The sequence below is a fragment of the Platalea leucorodia genome, assembly GCF_965183815.1.
Source record: "Platalea leucorodia genome assembly, chromosome: 1".
NCBI lineage: Eukaryota > Metazoa > Chordata > Aves > Pelecaniformes > Threskiornithidae > Platalea > Platalea leucorodia.
Window position 1 is genome coordinate 158,053,494 of NC_138823.1, and position 23,501 is coordinate 158,076,994.

Sequence of the window (23,501 nt, forward strand, 5' to 3'; positions counted from 1 at the left end):
CAAGACAGAGAAAATCCTGCCCCTCTCTTACCTCCTGTCTCCTTACCTCTCTCCTAGTCAACACACCAGAAGGGAGGTGGATGAGGAATGGTTGAGTGTGCTGGAAGAAGGGAACCTGTGGAAAAGAATGAGACTGGAGATCCAGAAACTGCCAGCAATCAATAATGATAAAAAGGCGACAGACAAGCTGTTTATCTGCAGGAGTGAAAAGAGAGGGCACGGGTAGGAAGGGGAGTGCCCGAGTATGGCGTGCATGTGCTTGGGAAGGACAGAAAGGGGCGACTGCCTTCTGGTGGTGGAACAATGGTTTCTTGGAGAGTAGAAGAGAACGGGTAAGAGTTAGAAAAAATACTTCTCAGAAAGAGAATGGAAATGTTTGGAACAGAAAAAAAAGCAAAGAAAAAAGGGGATATAAATGAAAGTTTAAAAACTAGGGCCAGGCAATATCCAAACTTATTATCAAAGTGAATGCCAAAATAAAACTAAAGTAAAGAAACAGTAGTTGATTTTTCACATTCAATTAATAGGTTTTGAGTAATACTCACATTCCATGGGTATATACGCCTATGACACCTATGTAACCACAGAGTAGGGAAACCTAGATGAACTAAATTTAAAGCCCGTGATCAGCTTAAAGTACATTTTTCCCAGCCATACTTGCAATTTTGTGTAATTCTACATGCATTAGGTATACATGTATGGCAGACAGATGAGGATACGTTGGATAGATCACAGCTTTAGCAGACTGAACAAAATTTTCTCTCACCTCTATTAGCGAGAAGATTATGTCTTTTCTCAATCAGATGACTTCTCTATTCAGTTTTCTGCATGAAAACTATGTTTGACTCTTCCTACCAGTCAGTTCATGTCCATTCCTTATTGTTGTTGTGCACTATCTTGACTTTTTCCAGTTAGTTAGAGCTATCCCAGTTGAATGAGCTGAGTACTTTTAAAATGTCATTCTTGGGCCATAGTTCTTAATTTTACTATAGGAAAATAAACATGTGCTCTCTATTTAGAGTCATTCACAGGTGATGTTAAAGACCCAACGAGGCCCATCAGGCATGCCCAGTGTTGGCATACCCAGGTGTTTCTTTTTTTGTTTCTCTCTTAGCAGTGTTCAGCAGTACTTATCCTTCAAGGTCTCCTTACCAGTTAACAACTAAATCTGAAAGAAGCAGATCAATGTGGAGTGAGCTTTCATTCTAGATTATTGAAAATGCAAATGGACATTGGCATATTTTGATTAACGAAACCCATACTGGCTAAAACCTTGTGATGAAATGGGGTTGGTGTGGTTTGCAAAGGTGAAGGGACGCTAGTTGGTATGTGGCAACTGAATGAAGAGCATGAAAGGAAGAGGCAGAAAACCCCCAACAACAGAAAGGATTTTGGAGGTTTGTATTTTCCCAATTTGTCATTAATAAGTATAGGAGAAACTTAGCTGTTCTTGCTTATTGTTTGTTTTCTTGTTTTGATGATCATAAGATAATTTTTGATAAAGAAGGGCTATGGCCTGGTTTTTATTTTAGTTAATAAAAATACTTACAGATTTTGAGCATTCTTATAAGAAACATTTAATGTAAAATCATCATAGATCGGTTAACTGGGGGAAAGGACAGAGAAATAAACAGAATACAATCTCTCTGATTAGTGGATTTTTAAAATTTATTTTCCTGATAAGTGAGTTACTACAGCTTTTTCTAGATTAAGTTTAAGTGATTTCAGCTGGTGGATTGACTGTTGTAACCTTTAGAGGCACCTCCTATAAATCCAAACAGTATGTTCCAGTGTGTTTTAAGCTTTTCTATATTGTCTTTAGGAAAGCAGAGCTGCTATATACCTGATGAAAGGAGGAAGCCAATAGTTTTATTAGTGCCTCACGAGAAGAATGGTGTGACAAAGAGATTTAAACATCTAGATCTTGTACTTGCAACAGCATTTTGTGATTATGTTGTGCTGATTGTCTGAGAAACAGTACTGGAGACGTAGGGTAGAGGGAGAAGAAAGGGAGGTAGAAGATTTTGAGAGGCCCTATGGAATCTACTCTCTTGGATAGTAAACAAAAAATATACTGTGTAAATGGATTGTAGTATATAGCATAGATACCTGCCTTTATTTTAAGCAGTCATGAGGTTAAAAAACACTGAGAAAATGTGTGTATATATGGGTGGGTTCAATACATATGGTCCTTGTACCTGATGCAACTTAGTAGAATTGCAGGCTACTAAGCTCTGTATTTGGAAGGAGGGATGAAGTTAGGTATTTATTTATTTATTATTCTTGACTTCTCTCTGACAGACTGACTTACCTTGGTGTATGGAAGTTCAATATATTGGTTTACATTATACAGTCAGCCCGGGCTTTTCTGACCTGTAGTGAGCTTTACTCATGTAAACTCTTGTGGAATTCACTGTGGCAAATTATCAAGAAGATAGTTTATAAGCATATGATTTATGTCAGTAGAAGTTAATATAAGTATACCACATCTTTGCAAACCCTGACATTTAAGAATGTGAAAAAAACTTATAGTTATCCAAGTATATGGGATAATCCTTACTGCTGTGCTAACTGGATTTTAAATAGCTCCAATATGTGTCAGGGAACTACTCTCCCTGTATTGAGAGATGGACAGCACAGGCTTGTGTGCCCTGGTTATGTGGGGGGAGGATGATCAGCTGAACTCCTTGTGGGTGCTGGTGCACCTGTGCGCAAGTCATTGCTCCAGCCTCCTTTGTAACTACTGGGATGTGGGGACCATACAACTGTTAGTGAAGAGGTAAATCTTTAATGCAAGTTAAGGAAGAAACCTATGTTTAAATTCTAGATTAAGCAAAGCACTATATGTGTACCTGTTCAGTTTTAGTCTCTGTCAAGCTTGTTGAATAGTTACATAGAGAATTTGTTATTTCGGGGCTGCTGTATGAAGTAAGATTGGGGGTTTGGTGTGTTTTCATTTTTTTTTTTGTGGGGCTTGAAGGTATTGCATCAACAGTTTGTGTTTTGGGAGATGATCTTCAGTAGGAGGATTGTTTGGTAAAAAATGAAATGTAATTTTGATCCCATAAGGCATGAACTGAACTAAGTGTTTTTTTGGAGACAATACCACTTCACTCTTCAGTGATGACTTATTACCACCATTACTATTAGTAGGAAGATGATATTTAAAATGAAATATGGTGCTTCTTAATGTCACAGCAAATAACAACAAAAGATATATTAGTAGTTAAATTAGCATATCAACTGGTTGGGTAAAATATACATAACAATCAACTCTAGCAACAAATAACTTGAAACAAAATATTTTTCAAGGAGTTTTGGAGGTCGTTGTCTATTTTAGAGTAATTGTAGATGGATATAGTTTGCCATGCATTGACTTTATTAATTTGCTCTCCAAGACATGTTTCCAAGGCTAATTGTGTCAGATGCCTTGCTGCAGTGAGCATCAAATAACCAACTATTATAAAAAGAGAAACTAAAACATGATAAAATCAGTTTTCTTTTGTGCTTTTCATGGAAAATATATTAGGTGGTAAAGCAAAACATATCAAGCAAAATCGGAGTGCATTTCAATCAGAGGTCTGTATGGAGGTAACCTGGCTGTTTATTTCTTTGTACCTGAACATACACATTTTGTTCATCTTGTATCTGGATTTTTCTGCTTCTGAGAATATCAGTGTGTTACATGATGGTCTGCCTCTAGCAGGTGGTCATGGGCAGCAGGTGGCTCTGATCCCAGCTCCCAGGGGTTTCAAAATCAGCAGAGTCTGGGTGTACCAGTCACTATTTTTACGTGTGAAACATTCCTGGTTGAAACTTCTCATCTGACACCTTTTGGATCTACAGCACAGCCACTGCAGGATGGGAAATCAACTACAAAACTGCCTATCTTCCCTCCATCGCAGAACACCTCCTGCAGCCCTTCATTGGATGTGGCCATTCCAGGCTTCTGGTTTTAATCCTTTTGATCTCTCAGGAAAACAAGGCAGAGGGACTTAAGCAGGGATTTTTCCTAACCCTAAAAACTTTTCTTTTAAAAGAGAAAACCTCAATTTTCTGAAAACATGAATATTGAAGTATAGCTTTCATTCATCTAGTTTATATTAGCACTTGAAGTCTTCTACCTTCTTTTTTTTTTTTTTTTTCTGCAAGCATTCCTCTTTTGAAGTGATTGTTACTACGCTTTTAATTAGACCTCTTGTTGTGCTGTATAACCCGCTGCCTGTCATCATTCTTGCTTTACGTTCTTTATGAGTCAATATACAGTTAGGTATCCTTCTGTTTTGCTGGGTTGGCACCAAGGCTGCAATCAGATATCTTTAGTGAGTTCTCAGACACTGTTTCAGGTCAAACAGCTGTTCCAGTAGACTTGTCTGGAGCAAAACTATACATATTACAAAAAGTATGTTGCAAACCAGAGTTTGTTGATTGTGTAGACACACACATACTCTGCCATACTCTGCTTGAAGAAGCCTTTTCTGGTCTGAAACTTCCTCTGCCTTTCAAAAGCTACCAAATGTGTAGCCACGGTTTATTGGTGCACAGGTAAAAGGATGAGAGAACGCTTTTATCGGTGTGCGTATTGTAGGCTTTTGTTATCGGCTTAAGGTTATGTATATGTGGTCATTGCAGGCAGCTGTGGGGTAGATATTTGGAGCACCAGCAGAGCCCCTTATGACTCAAATTCATGTAGATGTTCTGGCTTAGCTCAGACCTAGCACTGTGCTAATAAATCCTGCTGAGAGACACAGTATATTAGTTCAGGCTTAATGATGTGCTAACACAGTTACCTGCTGAAAGGCTATGCAGGCATACATAAGTCACTCTATCCCCCTGAACTTTTTTATTTTAGCAGGGTTAGGGCTCAGGTAATTCATAGGCAGAGAATCTTGAGCCTTTCAGGTTTTTTTAATAAGAATGGCCTACATAATCCATTCGAGACTCTGATGAATAGAGATGCTTGTATTCTGTGCTTCTGGGGAGGGAAAATTTGCTCCTGTGTTTAGATGTCATGAAGTTCCTGGCTGGTTTTTGATGCATAGTGTGAAACTGCTCAACTTAATTTCTATAATTCCCTGTGTCCATTTATATACTTAAGATACTTCCCAGAGAGACTTAATTGTGACAATATGGCAGTTTCTGTATTCAAAATACAGCCTCATTCCTTGGAGTTTATCCAGTCCTGCTCTTTATCTTTTTTGGAAAACGCAATAAAGAAACTACTGGTTGGGTTAACAGAGTGCATGCCCTTAACAATAGCACGGTATTTCACACTGCTTCTGTACTCAGTCCTTGTCCCTGTCCCCCAGTGTGGAGCAACCACAGCAGAGGTGTATCCTGCCCGCTTCTCTGCTGCCCTCATGAATATCAGTAGAAGTTCATCTTATTCAAAGATAAAGGGAATAATAACTAGTGTCTCATTACCTCGTTAGGCGATACTAGCAACAGGGGAACAGAATACTTTACTTCATCCGTGAAGATGTGTATAAGTGGATGAGCTGGGATTGCCAACCCGGATGCAGTTTCTAGGGTGAGGTGTGAGGCTGGCACAGCAGGGGCCCATGAAGCAGCGTGTTTTGGAACAAATTTCCTGCTTTAAATGGAAAAAAAAACAGGATATTTTTCATATACGTGTACCAATTTGTCAGCCGTCCGTGGAGGTATCCCAGTGTTGGTACAGATGGCTGAATTTTTAAGCCTTTCTCTAAAGAGTTAGTGCTCCTGAGGATCTAGGCATGGTCTATGGTTGCAGTTACTAAATCCAAGCCTAATTTGAGAAATTTACACCTGATTCCTAGGCTTGTCTCATCACAGTAGAAATATCTTGAGGAAACTCCTGATTCCTTGGTGTATATTTTTGTACTGTATTGCAGCATTACTGTGCTGTGGTATGATAACGTGCACAAAATTGAGAGAACATGAAGTTCCTCAAATTACTAAATGAGACATGCACAGAGAAAACTGAACCCTCAGTAGAGGGATGAGGGGGAAGAAAAACATCAAAGGTTATTCTGGATATAACCAGTTAGTAAGATGTCCTTTCTAACCAGACCTGTTTCCATGTTCTTGAATTTCTGTACTGCCCAATTTAGACTCCTAAGGCCGACCAAACGTCTGACTCTTGCTGAGCTTTTAATAGCCTGAGAGGTCTTCAGTCTGCAGTAATTATCCACAGTTTGAAATCTGTATTAATTTTTACCTTTCTATTGTGTTTTTAGGCTGCCTGTTTGAGGATGACCTTTGCAAATCTTTTGAAATCTGTGTAAATGGTAAGTCCTGAATGTTTTGTTTGCTGACTACTCTGTCCTCTGCTGTGTAATTGCTATGTGGTCGATTCAATAAGCCAAATCTGTATATGAATGAGAAGGGGGGGGGGAAGAGTAGCAGGTGTGACTGTTCTGGTCAGCAGTTAGGGGAAATCTAATAGATTTAAAAAAAATATTTAAATATTCTCTCAACCTTCAACAACATAATCTCCTTTTATGAGAAAGATTGTAACTAAATTAAACGCACTGAAATATGCTAAAATTAATTTGTCTTAATATAGGGTGAAAATAAGTTATTTTCAGGTTGTTCTTTTTTTTTTTAGAAGATGATATTGAGTAATTATCAGTTTGCTTTTCTTCAAAATGTTATTTATTATAATAAGAAAGAAGGTCTCGAAGAAAGACTACCATTGTTCTTTATTATGCTGCTTCCTTTTTCTGTGATTTACTTGAACTATGCAAAAGCAGCTGTCTTCTGCTCTCCTTCAGAATTTCAAAAAAGCCTACACAAATGTATGAATGACTCTAATGGAATAGCAGGAATGACTTTTCTGAGAATAGTCAAAAATTGTTAATGTGCTATATGAAATCATTTAAGTCCTGGTAAAGGATGGACCATGTTTAGAAAGAGATCTTTTGAAGCAATTACTGTTGTAAAATATGTAGATTTGTAATTAAGGATTTTTTTTATAAAATTAAGTATTATATATGAAATTGCTCTTGTTTAATGTATGGCATAAGGAAGAATTTTTTTTTCCATCAAACATGGGAGCCAATAATATGGGTGTATTAATGGATAAACTTTATTAATATCCTAATTTAACAAACATTTAAGATGAAATGAGATTAAATCCCCAATATTGTTGAATGTCAGACAAATATATGCAGGGGAGGGAATAAAAGACAAAAATATGATTGAGGAGTTAGGAGGAATTAAAATAGGTAGAAGATTAGAAACAGTGCCTTTATTAACATGTCCAAAGATAATTCTTGTGTAAAATTGTTATTTGAAGTTGTTCCAATAATATGCAAAAATTCTGCATTGACAATTTCCATGATGGACTCCAGAAGGCTAGTGGCAGTTTTCTACAGTGGTGCATTTTGCTGACTAAGAATGATCTTCAGTGCCTAGCTGTAGTCTTTCCCAATGAAAGTGTATTTAATTGGGCTTTATGGTAGGCCACTGTTATATCTGGCAGGCAGTGTATCATGGGAGTTTATGCAACGGATGATAGTAAAGAAATGTATGTACTTTAACAGACAGCAAAAAGTCTTCAACAAAGATGTTCCTATAAAGGTTACTTCGCAGTTTCTTGCTCTGTTTTCTTAATTGAAGATGCAGTTTTTAAAAACTCAATGTGACTTTCATTAGAGTGCAAAATTAAACTATGGAAATTGTATCTCTGAATTCAGAATGGTCCTCTTCTGTAGATCTACTCTTATTTTGGCATAATTGTAACTTAAAGAAAGGTCAGTAATGAATAAGCCAGTTGATCAATGGTATTTCCTAATGGCTGATCTTAATTAAAAAAATACATGCAGAGATTCTGTCAATGTGTTTAAGGTCACTGCAAAGCATTTCATTTTTTTTTGCCCTAACTGGGCAAATGTTGTCTAGAGTGGATTTTAAACACTGTCCTTGATGCAAGTGAAAATACACCATTCTTGAGCAAATTAACAGAATCTTTGCAAGATCATACACTGAAGTACTAAAATACCATCAGAATTTACTTTTTATATGTACCAGAAAAGGGCTGCTTGCTTCTGAGAAATCCTTCCCGTTTTTCCTGTCCAAAATGTTTCTAATTCAACTGTATCTCTGAAGTTCTTCAGAAATCCTCATGTATTAAAATGTAAGTGCTTTGCTGGATTGAAAGCCCAGGAACTTAAGTCTGTGTAGCTCACTATGCTCAGGAGCAGGGCTTACTTTGTGTATTGAAAGGTCATAGAAAGTTTTGCCTCCTTTGTTTTCACATAAGTGCGTATTTCTGCAGCATGGTGTGAATGTGGGTAAGAAACAGCAGCTACTTTTGGGTAGCATCTTTGAAGCACCTGTGACCTGCAGATCTGAGTCTAACTCCTGCAGGAAGGCTGATAAATTTGATCTTCCTCTCGGCCTCCAGCAAAGGTAGCTGAACTGACCACATTTTCAAAAATGAAACTGGGTTTGCGTATTGAAGACATAAGTCACAGTCTTTGCTATCTCACGTCATATCATCAACTGGAGACTTCAAGTACTTGTCACGCATCAGAATTGTAAAAGGATAACCAAAACACCAATAGCTGAGCTCTTTCATGCTTTTCTATAACTTCAAAATAAATGAGAAGGAAAGAATAGGGTTTTTTTTTAAGAAGAGATTTTTAAGTGCCTGATAGATTTTGAGAAATCTAATTTAATTCATTTGTATGAATAAAAAAGGGATGCTAAAAGAAGTTTCTATTTTTGTTAAAAGCAATGTAATCCAGTTGCAAGATCTGGTATAAAGAGCATAACTGTATCAGTTGCATCACTTACATCTGTTTAGGCCCTATGCTGTTTTCCTAGGGCAAAGAACCTGCTGTAATAATGATTGTTGACTTTTCTGCTGCTTTCCCTCATCATATAAAGGTCTCTTTTGGCCTCAGTGATGGGTTCTCGCTTATGTTTGTTTAATAGCTCCAGCAGCATTCATGCAATATTAATTTATTTCCATAAACCTTTTATCAGTTTCCTGAGCTGCACTGACTCATCAAGTGGTTAAAAAGGAACATATTGTTTCATGTTTATTTTAATGGCATAAGGATAAGCCAGGCAAAAAGACTGAGTTACTTTTCCTGGACTTTTCCTTTACAAAGCTAGAACTTTGTGGGGTAAAGTGGTTTAGGTGTCATTTATTTCACTTCTGGTAAATCATTACCTCTATTTTACAGTTGGAGGAACTGATCTTTTCACCCATCTAAAATACTTGAAGCTTGAAAGCTTGCAGATAAAAAAAAAAAAATTGATATGAAAGGTGGATATGCTTATGAGCTGCAGACCCTAATAGAAAATAATCTGGTATTCTATAAGCTTGGAAATGCTTGCTCCCCAGTAGGTGCTGATAAGCAGCTACAGATGCCAAAGGAAGCAAACAACAATGTTAAACAAGATATAGAAGCAAAAAGAATAATATAAAGAATAGGATTCGAAACGAGGGTATGTGTAGTGACACAGCTGTGGGTAAAGAGGGACACTGCATTCACACGTTCACGTATGTTTTGCTGTCTGGGTTAGAAGTTTAAGAAAATGAGTTTGCCCATGTGTGTATTTTTATTTCCTTAACTGTTATGCCTAGAATGTGTTTGTATGAAAAGGAATGAAAAAGAAGCATCAAGAAGGAATTTTTATATGATCCCTGAGATGGAGATCCTTCACTTATCCTTGGACACTCCTTGTATTTATATATTAAACCTATTACAGTTGGATAAGTGGGAATATGTCATGTTCTGTTTTGCATTTTAGGTGATAAGTAAAGCAGTTCATGTAAAACATCAGCTCACATAGCTTCCTCGTTGGAAGGTTTAAACAGACTGGCTCCTGAAAGCAGCAAAGCAAAGACTAGTTCTTTATCCTTTCTTATGAAATCACGCTATTGAGTTCTGGCAGTGCCACTGGGAAAGATACCATGTGGTGCAGATAAAAGCATTCGTTTCAAAATAACCATCCCTTATTGTCCTCGTTCCTCCCTTTATTAAACTGTTTGAACTGCTCATTTAGAAGGATGGCATTCTTTCCTTTAGGTTTAATCTCCAGATATTTTGCTGCAGAAAGGAGTTTTGTGCTGTGTTTTATCCCTGTGTGGATACCATGATATCTTTGCTCCTTATCAACAGAGCCTTTATAAATCAGGGCAGTTTTATTTATGATAGATGTTGTGGCTGCAAGCCTCTTTCCTGCATGAAATCAGAACGGGGTTCATGCAGACAAGATCAGATTGTAGAAAACAGCTCTGTGAGGCCAACCAAAAAAGTTAATTAAATGCAGTCGTTGGCGCAGTGTGCATCATTAAGTCAAGCCTCACTGAAAACCACTAAACCTCTCCTAGGAAGACATGGTCTAATGTCTGCAGTAGTGTTTGAAGATGCTGTGCTTCTGAAAGGCTGTATAAACAGCTATGCACAGCTGAATCAATATTGCTTTATGTATGCAAGCTGCACTTGTTAGGAGGGACTTAGGTTAGCACGGTGTGTCACAGGCGTCCAAGCATTGCAGTACAAAGTCATGAGCCTTTCCAAGTTTGGATGTCTCCAGATAGTTCAGAATATTAATGTACTTTCATCCTCAGCAACAGAGCTCCTTGAACATTTACAATGTAAGTGATTGCATGTGCTGGTGATGAGCCATAAATGGTAAACATGTGCTACAGATGATAAGGGAGAGGAGTCAGGGTCTCAGAAATGGTTTCTTGAACTTAATGTGTTACGCTTTGAGGTTTTCCAGATCATTGCCTAGTAGGATGGGATTACAGAGGGAGATGCACCTCGGCATTGTTTAGCTAACAGATGTCTGCAGCTACATCTGTGTTTGCAAGGCACTGCTCTTAAAAAAGCTATCGAATTTTTGTCAAATGACACTATAAATCTCAGCCTAAGCTTTCTGAAGCTTTTCAGTAAGCATCAGTGCTTGTTATAACTAAATTCAGACTTCTGAGGAGTAACATTAAGTGGTACCTCTACATACCGTTGCGTTATTGTGTGTACAGAGAATTTCTGTGCTTTCCAAGGATGTGGGAATTCTTCACAAATATCTGAAGTCCTAATACCACCCTATGAGGTAAACCTGGTGCTGTCATTTCTAACCTGAATTCTGAGGTAAATGGGAATACATATATGTTTGGAGTAAAAATCTGATCAATTATTTAAATATAAGGATTTACTTTCAATGATTCTTCCATACCAGTTCAAGGAGATCATGGGATTCTTTTACCAGAGTCTTAATTTTTTAAAATATACTTTGAATAAGTATGTCAGAAGAACGTCAGAATCTGGTATGATACTCAAGAAGGAATAAACTTTAAAATCCACCATTGTATGATGGTATTCTGAAAACCCACATCTTCAGAAGTATTCACACACTTCATTCAACTGAAATCAAGGGTGAGTTAACACCTAAATATTCCTGAGAATCTGTGGTTGTGAGGATGGTGCCTTAGTTATTAGAAATATTTTACATTTCTTTGAAAGGTGTGTATGAACTATTTAAATAATTCTGTGGAAATAATCACCAAGATTAAAATTTGCTCACATTTTTCCCCGCACTTCTCCGTTAGGTTATGTCACATAATAGGAGCGAGTAAATGATACAGAGTTTGTTTGGGAGGAAGGCTCTGGTTTCCCATTAGCCTGCATGCTCCCTCTTGTTAGCTCTCACTTCCCCTTGTGTCATGAAGCTCTAAAGACACCTGTGTTAATGGCAGCGTCAGAGCTCCTCAGCGTTAATGAGTGGAAGCGATGTTGCAACACAACTTCTGTTATGAATGGTGATAACGCAAGGAAAGGGAGCAGGAGATGGTGACTGGAGAAACTGGAGGGTTTCTCAGCTCTGCTCTACTCCACGCCACCGTGCTGCTGCTTTGCAAATAAATTGTACCAGCTCAGTTTCTAAACTAGGGGGGTCTGGTTTGCTACTGAGTATACACAGGGTTCGCTAACAGGAACACTTTCAACATTGATGCCGAATGTTTCGGAGCTATTTGCGGTAAAAGCACTGTGAAAAAATAACATTTTAGTTTTACCGCAAGGTTAAAAATGCCAGTGCAGTGATGACTTCATCTGCTTTGCCTTGCAGTAGAGTGTGGTACTTCTTTTCTCTATGAAGAAAGGGCCCATCTGTCTTCCAAACTATCTATTTGTGTCTTGTGTTTATCTCGGTGTGGTGTTAAAATATCTACCTGTGTGATAGTCCAGTAGAAGTGTCTAGCACAACTGGTATTAAAACTGAAGTAGTGATCAAAGGTGAAGTTACAATCTGCTCCATAGGAAAAGATGCTTGACATGATAGCGCAACTATGGTTATCCACCATCCCAGCTGTCGCTAAAAGCTTTATGGTGTGGTTTTTTTGTGGAGAATCTCAAGTGGTAGCTCCTGCAGGGCACAAAACCATCACTCAGACTTCACTGGCAGCCTGCTGTCCAGCACCAAGTGAGAGGCAAGTATGTGCAACCATAAATCTACCACTAGCTCTAGGTATTCCTTTATGTTCCGGTGTCCTGTGCCAGTAAATAAGTCTTGGAGCTGCTGAGTGTTGCATAGTGTTATTTCACGTGGACAGATCTCTTTTTTTTTCTTGCAGCTCAGGCAAGAATGCTGCTGTGTTGTCATACGGAGACTTTCATTTCTGTCATGGTGTTGTGACTTGTGGTAGTGTATTTTCTTGCTCCAAATATTAGCGCTGGGTTTCACAGAACCAGGGCAAGCACTGCAAGTAAAATTGCTTAACCAGTGTATGTTTGAGTGATTTTGAGGGGATTTTGGTGGTGAATCTTCTGATTCAAGAAGTTTGGTTAAAAGGCTCCACCTCCCTACCTGGGGGGTTGAGGGGAAGGGGGGAAAGAGGGGCCTAGATCATTGGAGAGTAAACTTAATTATCTGGTATCTCTCTTTCTTTTACCTAAATTAAATTATGTATTTGCAGTGATAATGTGGATGAGTTTCCAAAATCTAATGTAATGATCTGATATTAAGCAGGATTGAAGTTCTGGAATTTTTGGGTTTGCCTTTTTTTTTTAAATATTCAGTATTTCTCCATTGAATATTTGAGTTGATATGAGTCTTCACTCTTACAAGGGAGGGGGGGGGTGTGTTAGGAAAAAAACCTACTAAATCCTATTTGTCTGCTGCTTTTTGGAACTTGTACTAGGCAGGATACATAAATTTTAGCGTAACTTTGAAAATGTCTGTTATAGTAGCATATTAAATGTTTCCTGAAAATGTATTGGGTATTTGAGACATTGTCTGTGTCGTGTATCTTATTAGTGTGTAGTGGACCACTTTATTAACTCTTTTTGGGTAAACCATGTAGCATCTGATGGCACATTTGTTGGATGTTTTCAGAGATGTTCCCTATTTCATTATTTTATTACACTCAAAAAAAAAAAAGTAATGGTAACATTTGGGAGACAATGGAAAAGTGCAGCCCATTTGAAAAAAGGCATTAGGGAGTCTCAGTAAAATTTGTGCCTGATGAATCATGAAACACAAGAGCCTGAAAAGGACAGCGTGGTCTGTAGAGAAGAAGAGAACACCAAGGGAATCGTGTTCTGGCAATGAGGTGGAAAGCAAATGAATCCTGATTTGGCGTGACACTGCAGCAGTGCACCTCTGCTGAAAATCCATTGTACTTTCTCCCTTCCTTGTGTCAAGGGGCATTCAGAAGTGTTATGGTTTACTTTGTTATTAAGATGTTTGGATTGTGGCTTTTGAAAAAATAGGATAATAGGTTTTTTTTTTCTTTGAATTGTTCACCTCTACTAAAAAAAAAAAAAGCCAGAAAAACCTGCATAAACATATTTATGAACAAAAAATAGTACTAAAAATCATCAAAGTAAAGGAAATGTGAAATTGGTGAGCAGCAGTGACTGGGTAGCCAAGTTAACTGGATCAATCAGATTAATTATTATCTTTAATTATCAAGGTAGTTGGTTAATTAACAGAGGCATTGATGGGAGTGTCTAGAAGAGGACAGACTAGAAAACTTTGAAGAAATTTACTGCTTGAGAAAAATGTATGTGTTTTTTTTTAATAATCATGCCACTTGTATCTTTCTTCTTGAAAATTTCAATAATCCATTCAAACAGTACATATGCTTAAAATATGGGATCATGAATCAGACTCAGGTCACCTTAGTCAGAGGACTACAAGTTTGGGAACAGTGACTTTCCATTTGTGAACACTGAAGTTGTACAGGACCAGCTGTAACAGCTGAATGTTCACAAGTCCATGGGGCCTGATGGGATTCATCCCAGAGTACTCAAGAGGCTAGTGGATGTTGCGGCAGGACCCTTCTCGATCGCCTACCAAAGGTCTTGGGAGTTTGGAGAGGTCCCTGCTGACTGGAAGCGAGCCAATGTCATTCCAATCTACAAGGGTGTGAGGGGAGCCCCAGGGAACTACAGACCTGTTAGTCTAACCTCGGTTCCTGGAAAAATTATGAACATTATACTGGGTACTCTTGAAAGGCATTTAAAGAATAATGCAATCATCAGGCACAGTCAGCATGGGTTCACAAAGGGAGGGTCCTGTTTAACTAATTTGATATCCTTCTGCGATAAGGTCCCCCACCTGGTGGATGAAGGGAAGGTGGTGGTTGTAGTTTTTCTGGATATTAGTAAGACTTTTGATACTGTCCCTCACAGCATCCTTCTGGACAAGTTGTCCAGCTGTGGGCTGAGGGGGTTCACGGTGTGTTGGGTGAGGAACTGGCTGAAGGGCAGAGCTCACAGGGTTGTGGTGAATGGGGCTACATCTGGCTGGCGACCCATCACCAGCGGTGTTCATCAGGGTTCAATGCTAGGGCCAGTCCTGTTCAACACATTTATCAACGATCTGGATGCAGGTGTTGAATGCACCATTAGCAAGTTTGCTGGTGATACCAAACTGGGAGATGCTGTTGGCTCTCTTGAGGGACAGGAGGCCTTACAGAGGGATCTAGATAGATTGGAGCATTGGGCAGTGATTAATGGGATGAAATTTAACAAGTCCAAATGCCGGATTCTGCACCTAGGACGGAGTAATGCTGGGCACAAGTATAAATTGGGAGAGGAGTGGCTGGAGAGCAGCCCTGCAGAAAGGGATCTGGGGGTGCCGGTTGACAGCAGGCTCAATAGGAGCCAGCAGGGTGCCCTGGCAGCCAAGAGGGCAAACCGCATCCTGGGGTGCATCAAACAGCATCACCAGCCGGTCAGAGGAGGTGATGATCCCACTGTATTCAGTGTTGGTGCGGCCCCACCTTGAACACTGTGTGCAGTTCTGGGCCCCACCATTTAGGAAGGATGTGAAGGTCCTTGAATGTGTCCGGAGGAGGGCAACAAGGCTGGTGAAAGGGCTGGAAGGAATGTCCTGTGAGGAGTGGCTAAGGACTTTGGGCTTGTCTAGTTTGGAGGAAAGGAGGCTGAGGGGTGGCCTCGTTGCTCTCTGCAGCTTCCTGAGGAGGGGACGTGGAGAGGGAGGTGCTGAGCTCTTCTCCCTGGGATCCAGTGATAGGATACATGGGAATGGTTCAGAGCTGCACCTGGGGAGGTTTAGACTGGACATTAGGAAGCATTTCTTTACTACGAGGGTGGTCAAACACTGGAACAGGCTTCCTGGAGAGGTGGCCGATGCCCCAAGCCTGTCAGTGTTTAAGAGGCATTTGGACAATGCCCTTATCAACATGCTTTAACTTGGTCAGGCCTGAATTGGTCAGGCAGTTGGACTAGATGATCGTTGTAGGTCCGTTCCAACTGAAATTGTCTTGTCTATTCTATATATTTTCAAAATGTACAAGGCCATTTAATGAATGACTTGACTATTCAGTCTGTATTTTCTTGGGTGTGTGGAAGGCAAAGCTGTAGATTTCTTAAATGTCTGCTGAATAACATCCTTTTGGATGTTTCTTTACAGTTACAAGTTTCTCTGTGCTTAAGATGCCATACCTTTTTTCCTTTTTTTTTTTCTTTTTTTCTTTTTTCTTCAACATTCTGTCAAAAAATCCTTCTCCCTTTTTGCTGGTCAGACTGTGCGTCAGTTTACTGATGTTGCATTACAATAATCATTTAATGAACACTTTTTTGTTGTTGACTTCATGGCATGTGACAAGCACTAATAGGTGCACTCTCAGTCTGCCTTTAGACAGTAAACATAATAGGAGAAAAAAAAAAGTATTGATGGTTTGCAGCGGGGAATGTTGTGGTCCTTGCTAAGTAACTTTGAAAGAATATGAGAGAGTTGAGTAGCAAAACCTCATGACTGGGATCACCTGAAAGCATATCTGCCTCAGCAGAGCAAAACTCAGATTACAGTTTCTGCAAGACACAGTGACTTTATTGTCTGAAGATAGCTTGTATGTGAAAATATATTCAGTAATAAATGACATCCATGATGTCATGTAAGAAGCTAAGGAGGAGGGAATTACTTTATAATATTCTAAATATGAGATGCAAGTTCATATGCACATGAAAAACAAATGTATAATATATATGAAAATAACTTTCAATGACTGTGATTGTTCTGAGGAGATGAACTGAACAGATAAAACATTTGCTTTTATTTTTAAAAATTTGCTTTTATTTTTAAATAAAGAATGTAGAATTTTTATCTCAAGTTGTGTACCTATTGCTTCAAGTCCTTAATTTGGACTGGATTGGGTCCAAAGCAGAACATTCATCCAAAGAGAGCTAGAAAATGTATACTTTTTCTTTATTCTAATGCTTAGAAAAAACACTCTGTAATAAAGAACAGTGACAGGCTTTTTTGTTCTACGTCCTCATTTAATAAATAAGAACAATCTGAAAGTGAATTAATCATAGTCCTGTTGATTAACAGGTAAAGACCTGTTAATGAAAACTCATTCTCCATTTCAAGCCATTCAAAGCCTTTAATTTAAACAGTTTTCTTTCATTCCCTACAACCTCCATGGCAACAGCAACAAAAGTTGCTCTAGAGGTAGACAGAACAATAAATATATTTTATGGTCCCAAACTATTTATTGTAATTTAGTCCTTTACTTAAATAGCTTTTGCTGCTACTCTGCATAAGTTGAGAAATATTTGGTTGCTTTTGCTGCTGTGTCAGCGTGTTCCTCTATTGGCTCTATGGTAGGATCAGCATGATTTAAGAAGGTTGATAACAACAGTGGATGTTAAGGGAGAGTAAGGGAATAGAGCATTTAATGTTTGGACTCTAAACTCTTCAAGGAAAGAAGCCTATCAAAAGGGAAGTGTTTTGGTTTTTAATGTAATGCAGCAAACGTGGGTTAATAATGAATTTGCAATATTATGATAAGGTTAAAAATGTGTACCTAATTTATTCTATTTAATCTTAGCCCTTTTAAGATCATATTTAGTCTTTCAACTGCACTATCTCGCTGACTCTATCGGGGATTAGACTATACCATCATAGTTTTTTCCTGGATGTAACAGAACAGGTATGATTGTGAACAGTTGCACACTATGCAATTTTTCAATGGCAAGAATCTCTTTTTTTTTTTTTCAGCTTTCTCTATCTGTTATTGAGCTGTAATTGATTCTTTCTCTATGGTGAACTCTATAATAGAGAAGAAAAAGGTGTATTTTCCGACCAGAAACTATATAATGTACTGGTGGGGGAAAAAAAATTGAGGGTAGAGTTGAAAAGTAGTGAGACCTTCCTTCAGATTTTTTTCTTTGTCCTGCGGTCCTCTCTCTTGACTATATCATGCTGCTATATTTCTATTCCTGTGATATTCAGATAAAAGGGTATAAGGGGTAGACTGACAGTTGGATGGATGGATGGACATTTGGATGGTATGGTTGCTAATAGTTTCATAGCTTGCTGGACACTTAAGAAGACAACCTGCAATACCCACTCACAGTGGAAGCAGTTTAAATGGATTGTGGATTTCCAAAATGAAATCAATTTGTTTCCTTTGGAGGTGGAGTGGTTTTCGGGGTGGGGTTATGGTGTTTGTTTTGTTTTTAAATTTTGATTAATTTTCAAGCTTTAAGTAATAAATTTGACTTTCTTGTGTTTATTGTGACATTAAAAAACCCCTAAACCTTTCCAAATTATAATAGTTACAGGTAAGCCTTCTAATTTCATCTCTTTCTAGGATGTTGTTTCATTTCTCTTCAGTGTTTAATTTTCAAGTTTGAGATTTAAAGATTTACTAGACTTCTACAATAATTAAGAATCATAGAATCATCAAGGTTGGAAAAGACCCTTAAGATCATAGAGTCCAACCGTTAACCTATCACTGCCAAGTCCATCTCTACCATGTCTTCAAGCACCGTATCTATCTGTTCTTTAAATACCTCCAGGGATGGAGACTCAACCACTGCCCTGGGCAGCCTGTTCCAATGCTTGACCACCCTTTTGGTGAAGAAGTTTTTCCTAATATCCAACCTAAACTTCCCCTGGCGCAGCTTGAGGCTGTTTCCTCTCATCCTATCGCTTGTTACTAGGGAGAAGAGACCGACCCCCACCTCGCTACAACCTCCTTTCAGGTAGTTGGAGAGAGCAATAAGGTCTCTTCTCCAGGCTAAACAACCCCAGCTCCCTCAGCCTCTCCCCATAAGACTTGTGCTCCAGACCCTTCACCAGCTTTGTTGTCCTTCTTTGGACACTCTCCAGCACCTCAATGTCCTTCTTGTAGTGAGGGGCCCAAAACTGAACACAGCACTCGAGGTGCAGCCTCACCAATGCCGAGTACAGGGGCACCATCACCTCCCTGCTCCTGCTGGCCACACTATTCTTGATACAGGCCAGGATGCCATTGGCCGTCTTGGCCACCTGAGCACACTGCTGGCTCATGTTCAGGCGGCTGTCGACCAACACCCCCAGGTCCTTTTCTGCCAGACAGCTCTCCAGCCAGAGAGTTCCTACTTCTCTTTACTGACAGCCTGCCTTCATTTTAATGGAATATTGCTGATGGCTTATGCTGAGTAATGGAACAAACTGTTCTTTCACTGTGTCGTGGTTTAGCCCCAGTTAGCAACTAAGCACCACACAACTGCTTGCACGTGCCCCCCCGCCCCCCAACTCCGTGGGATGGGGGAGAGAATCAGGAGGGGAAAAAGTAAAACCTGTAGGTTGAGACAGACAGTTTAATAGGACAGCAAAGGAACAGAAAATAATAATGATATACAGAACAAGTGATGTACAATGCAGTCCACTGCCGGATGCCCAGCCCAGCCCCAAACAGCAATCACTGCTCCCCAGCCAGCTCCCCCCAGTTTACATACTGGCCATGATGCCATACGGTATGGCATAGCCCTTTGGCCAGTCGGGGTCAGCTGTCTGGCTGTGCCCCCCCAGCTTCTTGTGCACCTGGCAGAGCAGGGGAAGCTGGAAAGTCCTTGATTGGTGTAAACTAAACCAAAACATCAGTGTATTATCAACATTGTTCTCATCCTAAATCCAAAACACAGCACTATACCAGCTACTAAGAAGAAAATTAACTCTATCCCAGCCGAAACCAGGATGCACTGACAGTAGCTATTAGAAGAGTTTCCTCTTGAATTTGTACCTATAAGTTTGATTGCTTACATGTGTTTGGTGAATGACTGTGTTCTAAATATTTGATTCTTAAATGAGGTAATATCTATTTTTTTTAACCCTTCCACTTATTTTTCCCTTAGTTCAAAAATTTGTGTGAATAATGGTGGGATAAAAATGGGCCAATATGTTCAACAAAACATAAGATAGCACTGATAAACAGTTAAGAAATATCAGTCATATTCTGTGTCTCAAAATATTTATTTGCCTCAATTTTGTTACGGTAAACTTAACGTTGGATGCCAAAGTTCGACTCAATGTTTTTGTTAAAAATGTTTGAAATTGAGTCCAATACTAAAATTCCCTTTTCTTTTAGTGGATCAGTCGTTGTTTTAAATAGGGTCACTGCCTTTGCCTTGAAAGCCCAAGGGGTAGTCTTTCTGCTTCTCCAGTTAGAGCTTACCCATACAAACACTTAAGTCAGACATTATTATAACTGAAGAAATGAAAACCTCTGAAAGACGTTTGGGCAGTAGAGAATCCTTGTTTCAGCACTGTTTCACTAGAGGGTGGAGTGCTCAGTGGCCAAGGGTTGATGGGCAGGTTTAACATTGCAGTACAAATTAGAAATCCATGTTCCCTACAAAGGTAATCAGCCAGTTAGTGCCCATTTTATGTCCCTAGATCTAATGCATTGCCAATTAGAAGTCATTCCTTCTTGCTGGGCTTTATTTCAAATTATCTAAACAGAGATTTATACTAGCCCCTAAAAGTGGTGGTGTGTTGTCGTCCCCCCCCCCCCCCCCAAGAATTAGGTCATTGGGTAAAATTATTTTGTTATTTCATGAAATATTACCCTTCACAAATGATGCCAAAAAAATATTTACAGGTTTCCATGTATTTTGTTGGCATGGTAATTGAAAATATGTTGTGATCGGAATAGAGGTTAACAGCATATTTTAGAATGGAAGACATCTGCAGCTTCAAAAAGGTTATTCCACCTCAAAAATCTGTGGAAAGATCAGTCCACCACAAAAAATCCTTTTTCTATCCGCAGACATCTCTTGGCCATCACACGTTAACTAAAACTCTTAAGTTCTGGAGACGCAATACCTTCTCAGGGCTGCAACGGCTTGTGAAGTTAATGTGATGGTTCCTTCCTGCTTTGCTTAAACAAGTATTCCACAAATGCAGATCAGCTTGCTCAGATAATACCTTATGATTTCTCTCCACTTATGGGGAGAATGACTATATTATTTCATCATAGAGCAAAGGAAATTATAGTTCAGAATTCTAGGGCTAAGGGGTTTTCATCATACATTTCAGTCGTGTACAGTAGTAAATGAGTAAATATTTCCATTTTTTAATCGGAAAGTGTCTACATTAGATATAAATGGGAAATGGGCATTTGTTAATTAAGCTGCAGTAAGTGCAAATTTCAATGCCATTACAAGCTGCCTTTTTAGAAACCATGACAATGACATTAAGCATTTGCTAAACAAAATCTGCTCCTGTATGTCATGCAGTTTACATCCTGTTTACTATTAAGAAGTTGTTGGCACAGGCAGAAGACATTTTGTTAAAAACAATAAACAAACAGAATTTCCTTGGTCTGAAATCAGCTGTTTTCAGAAGTGTAGGTTTAGGTGGAAAAAGAAGAGGAAGCAAAACAGATTTTTTTTTTCCTGCCTGTTCACACCTGTTTGCTTTTTTTTATAAGCTGGTGCTTGTACATCAGCTGCAGCTCTCCTTATTATGTGAACCTGCATCTTAAAGCAGAGAATACTTTCAAACCACATGAAAATAAATAGAATCATACAATCGTTAAGGCTGGAAAAGACCCTTAAGATCATCGAGTCCAACCGCTAACCTATCACTGCCAAGTCCACTACTAAACCATGTCTACCTATCTTTTAAATACCCCCAGGGATGGGGACTCAACCACTTCCCTGGGCAGCCTGTGCCAATGCCTGACTGCCCTTTCGGTGAAGCAGTTTTTCCTAATATCCAACCTAAACTTCCCCTGGCGCAGCTTTCTTCTTGTCCTATTGCTTGTTACTAGGGAGAAGAGACCGACCCCCACCTCACTACAACCTCCTTTCATGTTGTTGTAGAGAGCAATAAGGTCTCCCCTCAGCCTCCTCTTCTCCAGACTAAACAACCCCAGCTCCCTCAGCTGTTCCTTGAACCTGTTCCATCCTCACAATGAAGGCTTACAAGGAGCCATTTATAAAGGTCTCCTGCAGGACATGGGAGACCATGCTTTCGGGTCCCTATCTGCCTCACAGAGGTGGAAATGTTAGTTCTTGCTCCTGGAAGAGTAACCTGGGATAATCTGTGCACTCCCCATGGCAGCTGGTCGCCTTGCAGTGACATGGGAAGGAATCATGCAGCCAGGAATCATAGAATGCTTTGGGATGGAAGGGACCTTTGAAGGTCAGCTATTCCATCCCCCCTGCAATTGGCAGGGACTTCTCCAACCAGATCAGGTTGCTCAGAGCCCCATCCAGCCTGGCCTTGAATGTTTCCAAGGATGGGGCATCTACCATCTCTCTGGGCAACCCGTTCCAGTGGTTCACCACCCTCATTGTAAAAAATTTCTTCCTTATATCCAATCTGAATCTACCCTCTTTTAGTTTAAAACCATTACCCCTTGTCCTATCGCTATTGGCCCTGCTAAAAAGTCTGTCCCCATCTTTCTTATAAGCCCCCTTTAAGTATTGAAAGGCTGCAATAAGGTCTCCCCGCAGCCTTCTCTTCTCCAGGCTGAACAACCCCAACTCTCTCAGCCTTTCCTCATAGCAGAGGTGTTCCATCCCTCTGATCATTTTTGTGGCCCTCCTCTGGACCCGCTCCAACAGGTCCATGTCCTTCCTGTGCTGAGGACCCCAGAGCTGGAAGCAGTACTGCAGGTGGGGTCTCACCAGAGCAGAGGGGCAGAATCACCTCCCTCGACCTGCTGGCTGTGCTTATTTTGATGCAGCTCAGGATATAGTTGGCCTTCTGGGCTGCGAGAGCACGCTGCTGGCTCATGTCCAGCTTTTCGTCTATCAGTACCCCCAAGTCCTTCTCGGCAGGGCTGCACTGAATCCCTTCATCCCCCAGCCTGTACTGATACCGGGGATTGCCCTGACCCAGGAGAAGAGTACGATGGGGTTTGATCCTGTTGCATGGAGTTTGCAGTACGCATGTCAGTACATATACTATGTAGAAAGCTTTTGGATTAAAAAAAAAATAAAATCCGGGGATAATACCAAATCCCCTGAGGCTGAAAATTGTACATAAGTAATTGGCTATGATCTGCCTCTTGTTTTCAAAGTGCTACAAAACTTAGTCCCATCCTCAGTTCATGTTCCCTAGACTGTTCCTTATGTTGTTTCAGCTATGCAGGAATTGCTCTGCAGTTTGTGAACCCCAAGCTGGCTTTTTTGCTGGAAAAAATAGCACATAATAGCTATATAATCAATGACATAGTCTAAACCCACTCTATTAAAGGAGAAAAAAATGCAAACAATGTGAGAAAACTCATCTATCTGTTGTGGAGAAAGATGATTATGATGATATGTGAGGTTTTCTTGGTGGAAAATACAAATTAATGCAGGTCATTGATTTTAAAAATCATTATCCTTTGCTAGACAAGGAGATTTTGTAGGCAGTCTAACACGCTTGCAGAGGAGCAGAGCCATATGTCACTGCAGCAGGGCTGTCCTTTGGCTTGAATAAAATGAGAATGTGAAAGATTTTATTGCTCTAGGTGTTAATGCTGGTCGTAATCAAGATGAAACAGAATTATCTACAATATCAGTGTGGGAGATACTGCAGTTCAAGTGGCAACAATTTTATGGGGGAACAGATTGATTTATTTCTACTTGTTTACTGTCTGTGCTTGTGATCCGTGTTGGCTGCACGGCTAGATCCGTGCTCTGCAGAGGTCTGTGAGCGTTGTGCGTTGAGTGGCTAACTCTCCCTCCATGAGCATCTTCTCCGAAATGCCTTACACAATTGCACTTGAAGAAACTGAATAGTATTGATTAGTGGCCATTTTT

The 23,501-nt window shown here is 39.6% G+C and overlaps 1 protein-coding gene across 1 annotated transcript in view; it reads left to right on the plus strand.

Moving 5' to 3' along the window:
- Nucleotides 1–23,501, plus strand: part of PTPRN2 (protein tyrosine phosphatase receptor type N2) — a gene marked incomplete at both ends in the record, with an annotated part of 667,311 nt that overhangs the window by 66,694 nt on the left and 577,116 nt on the right. Inside the window, one exon of the mRNA XM_082310546.1 lies at nt 6,219–6,269. Coding sequence (XP_082166672.1) covers nt 6,219–6,269 — 51 coding nt within the window. The remainder of the gene's footprint in view (nt 1–6,218; nt 6,270–23,501) is intronic.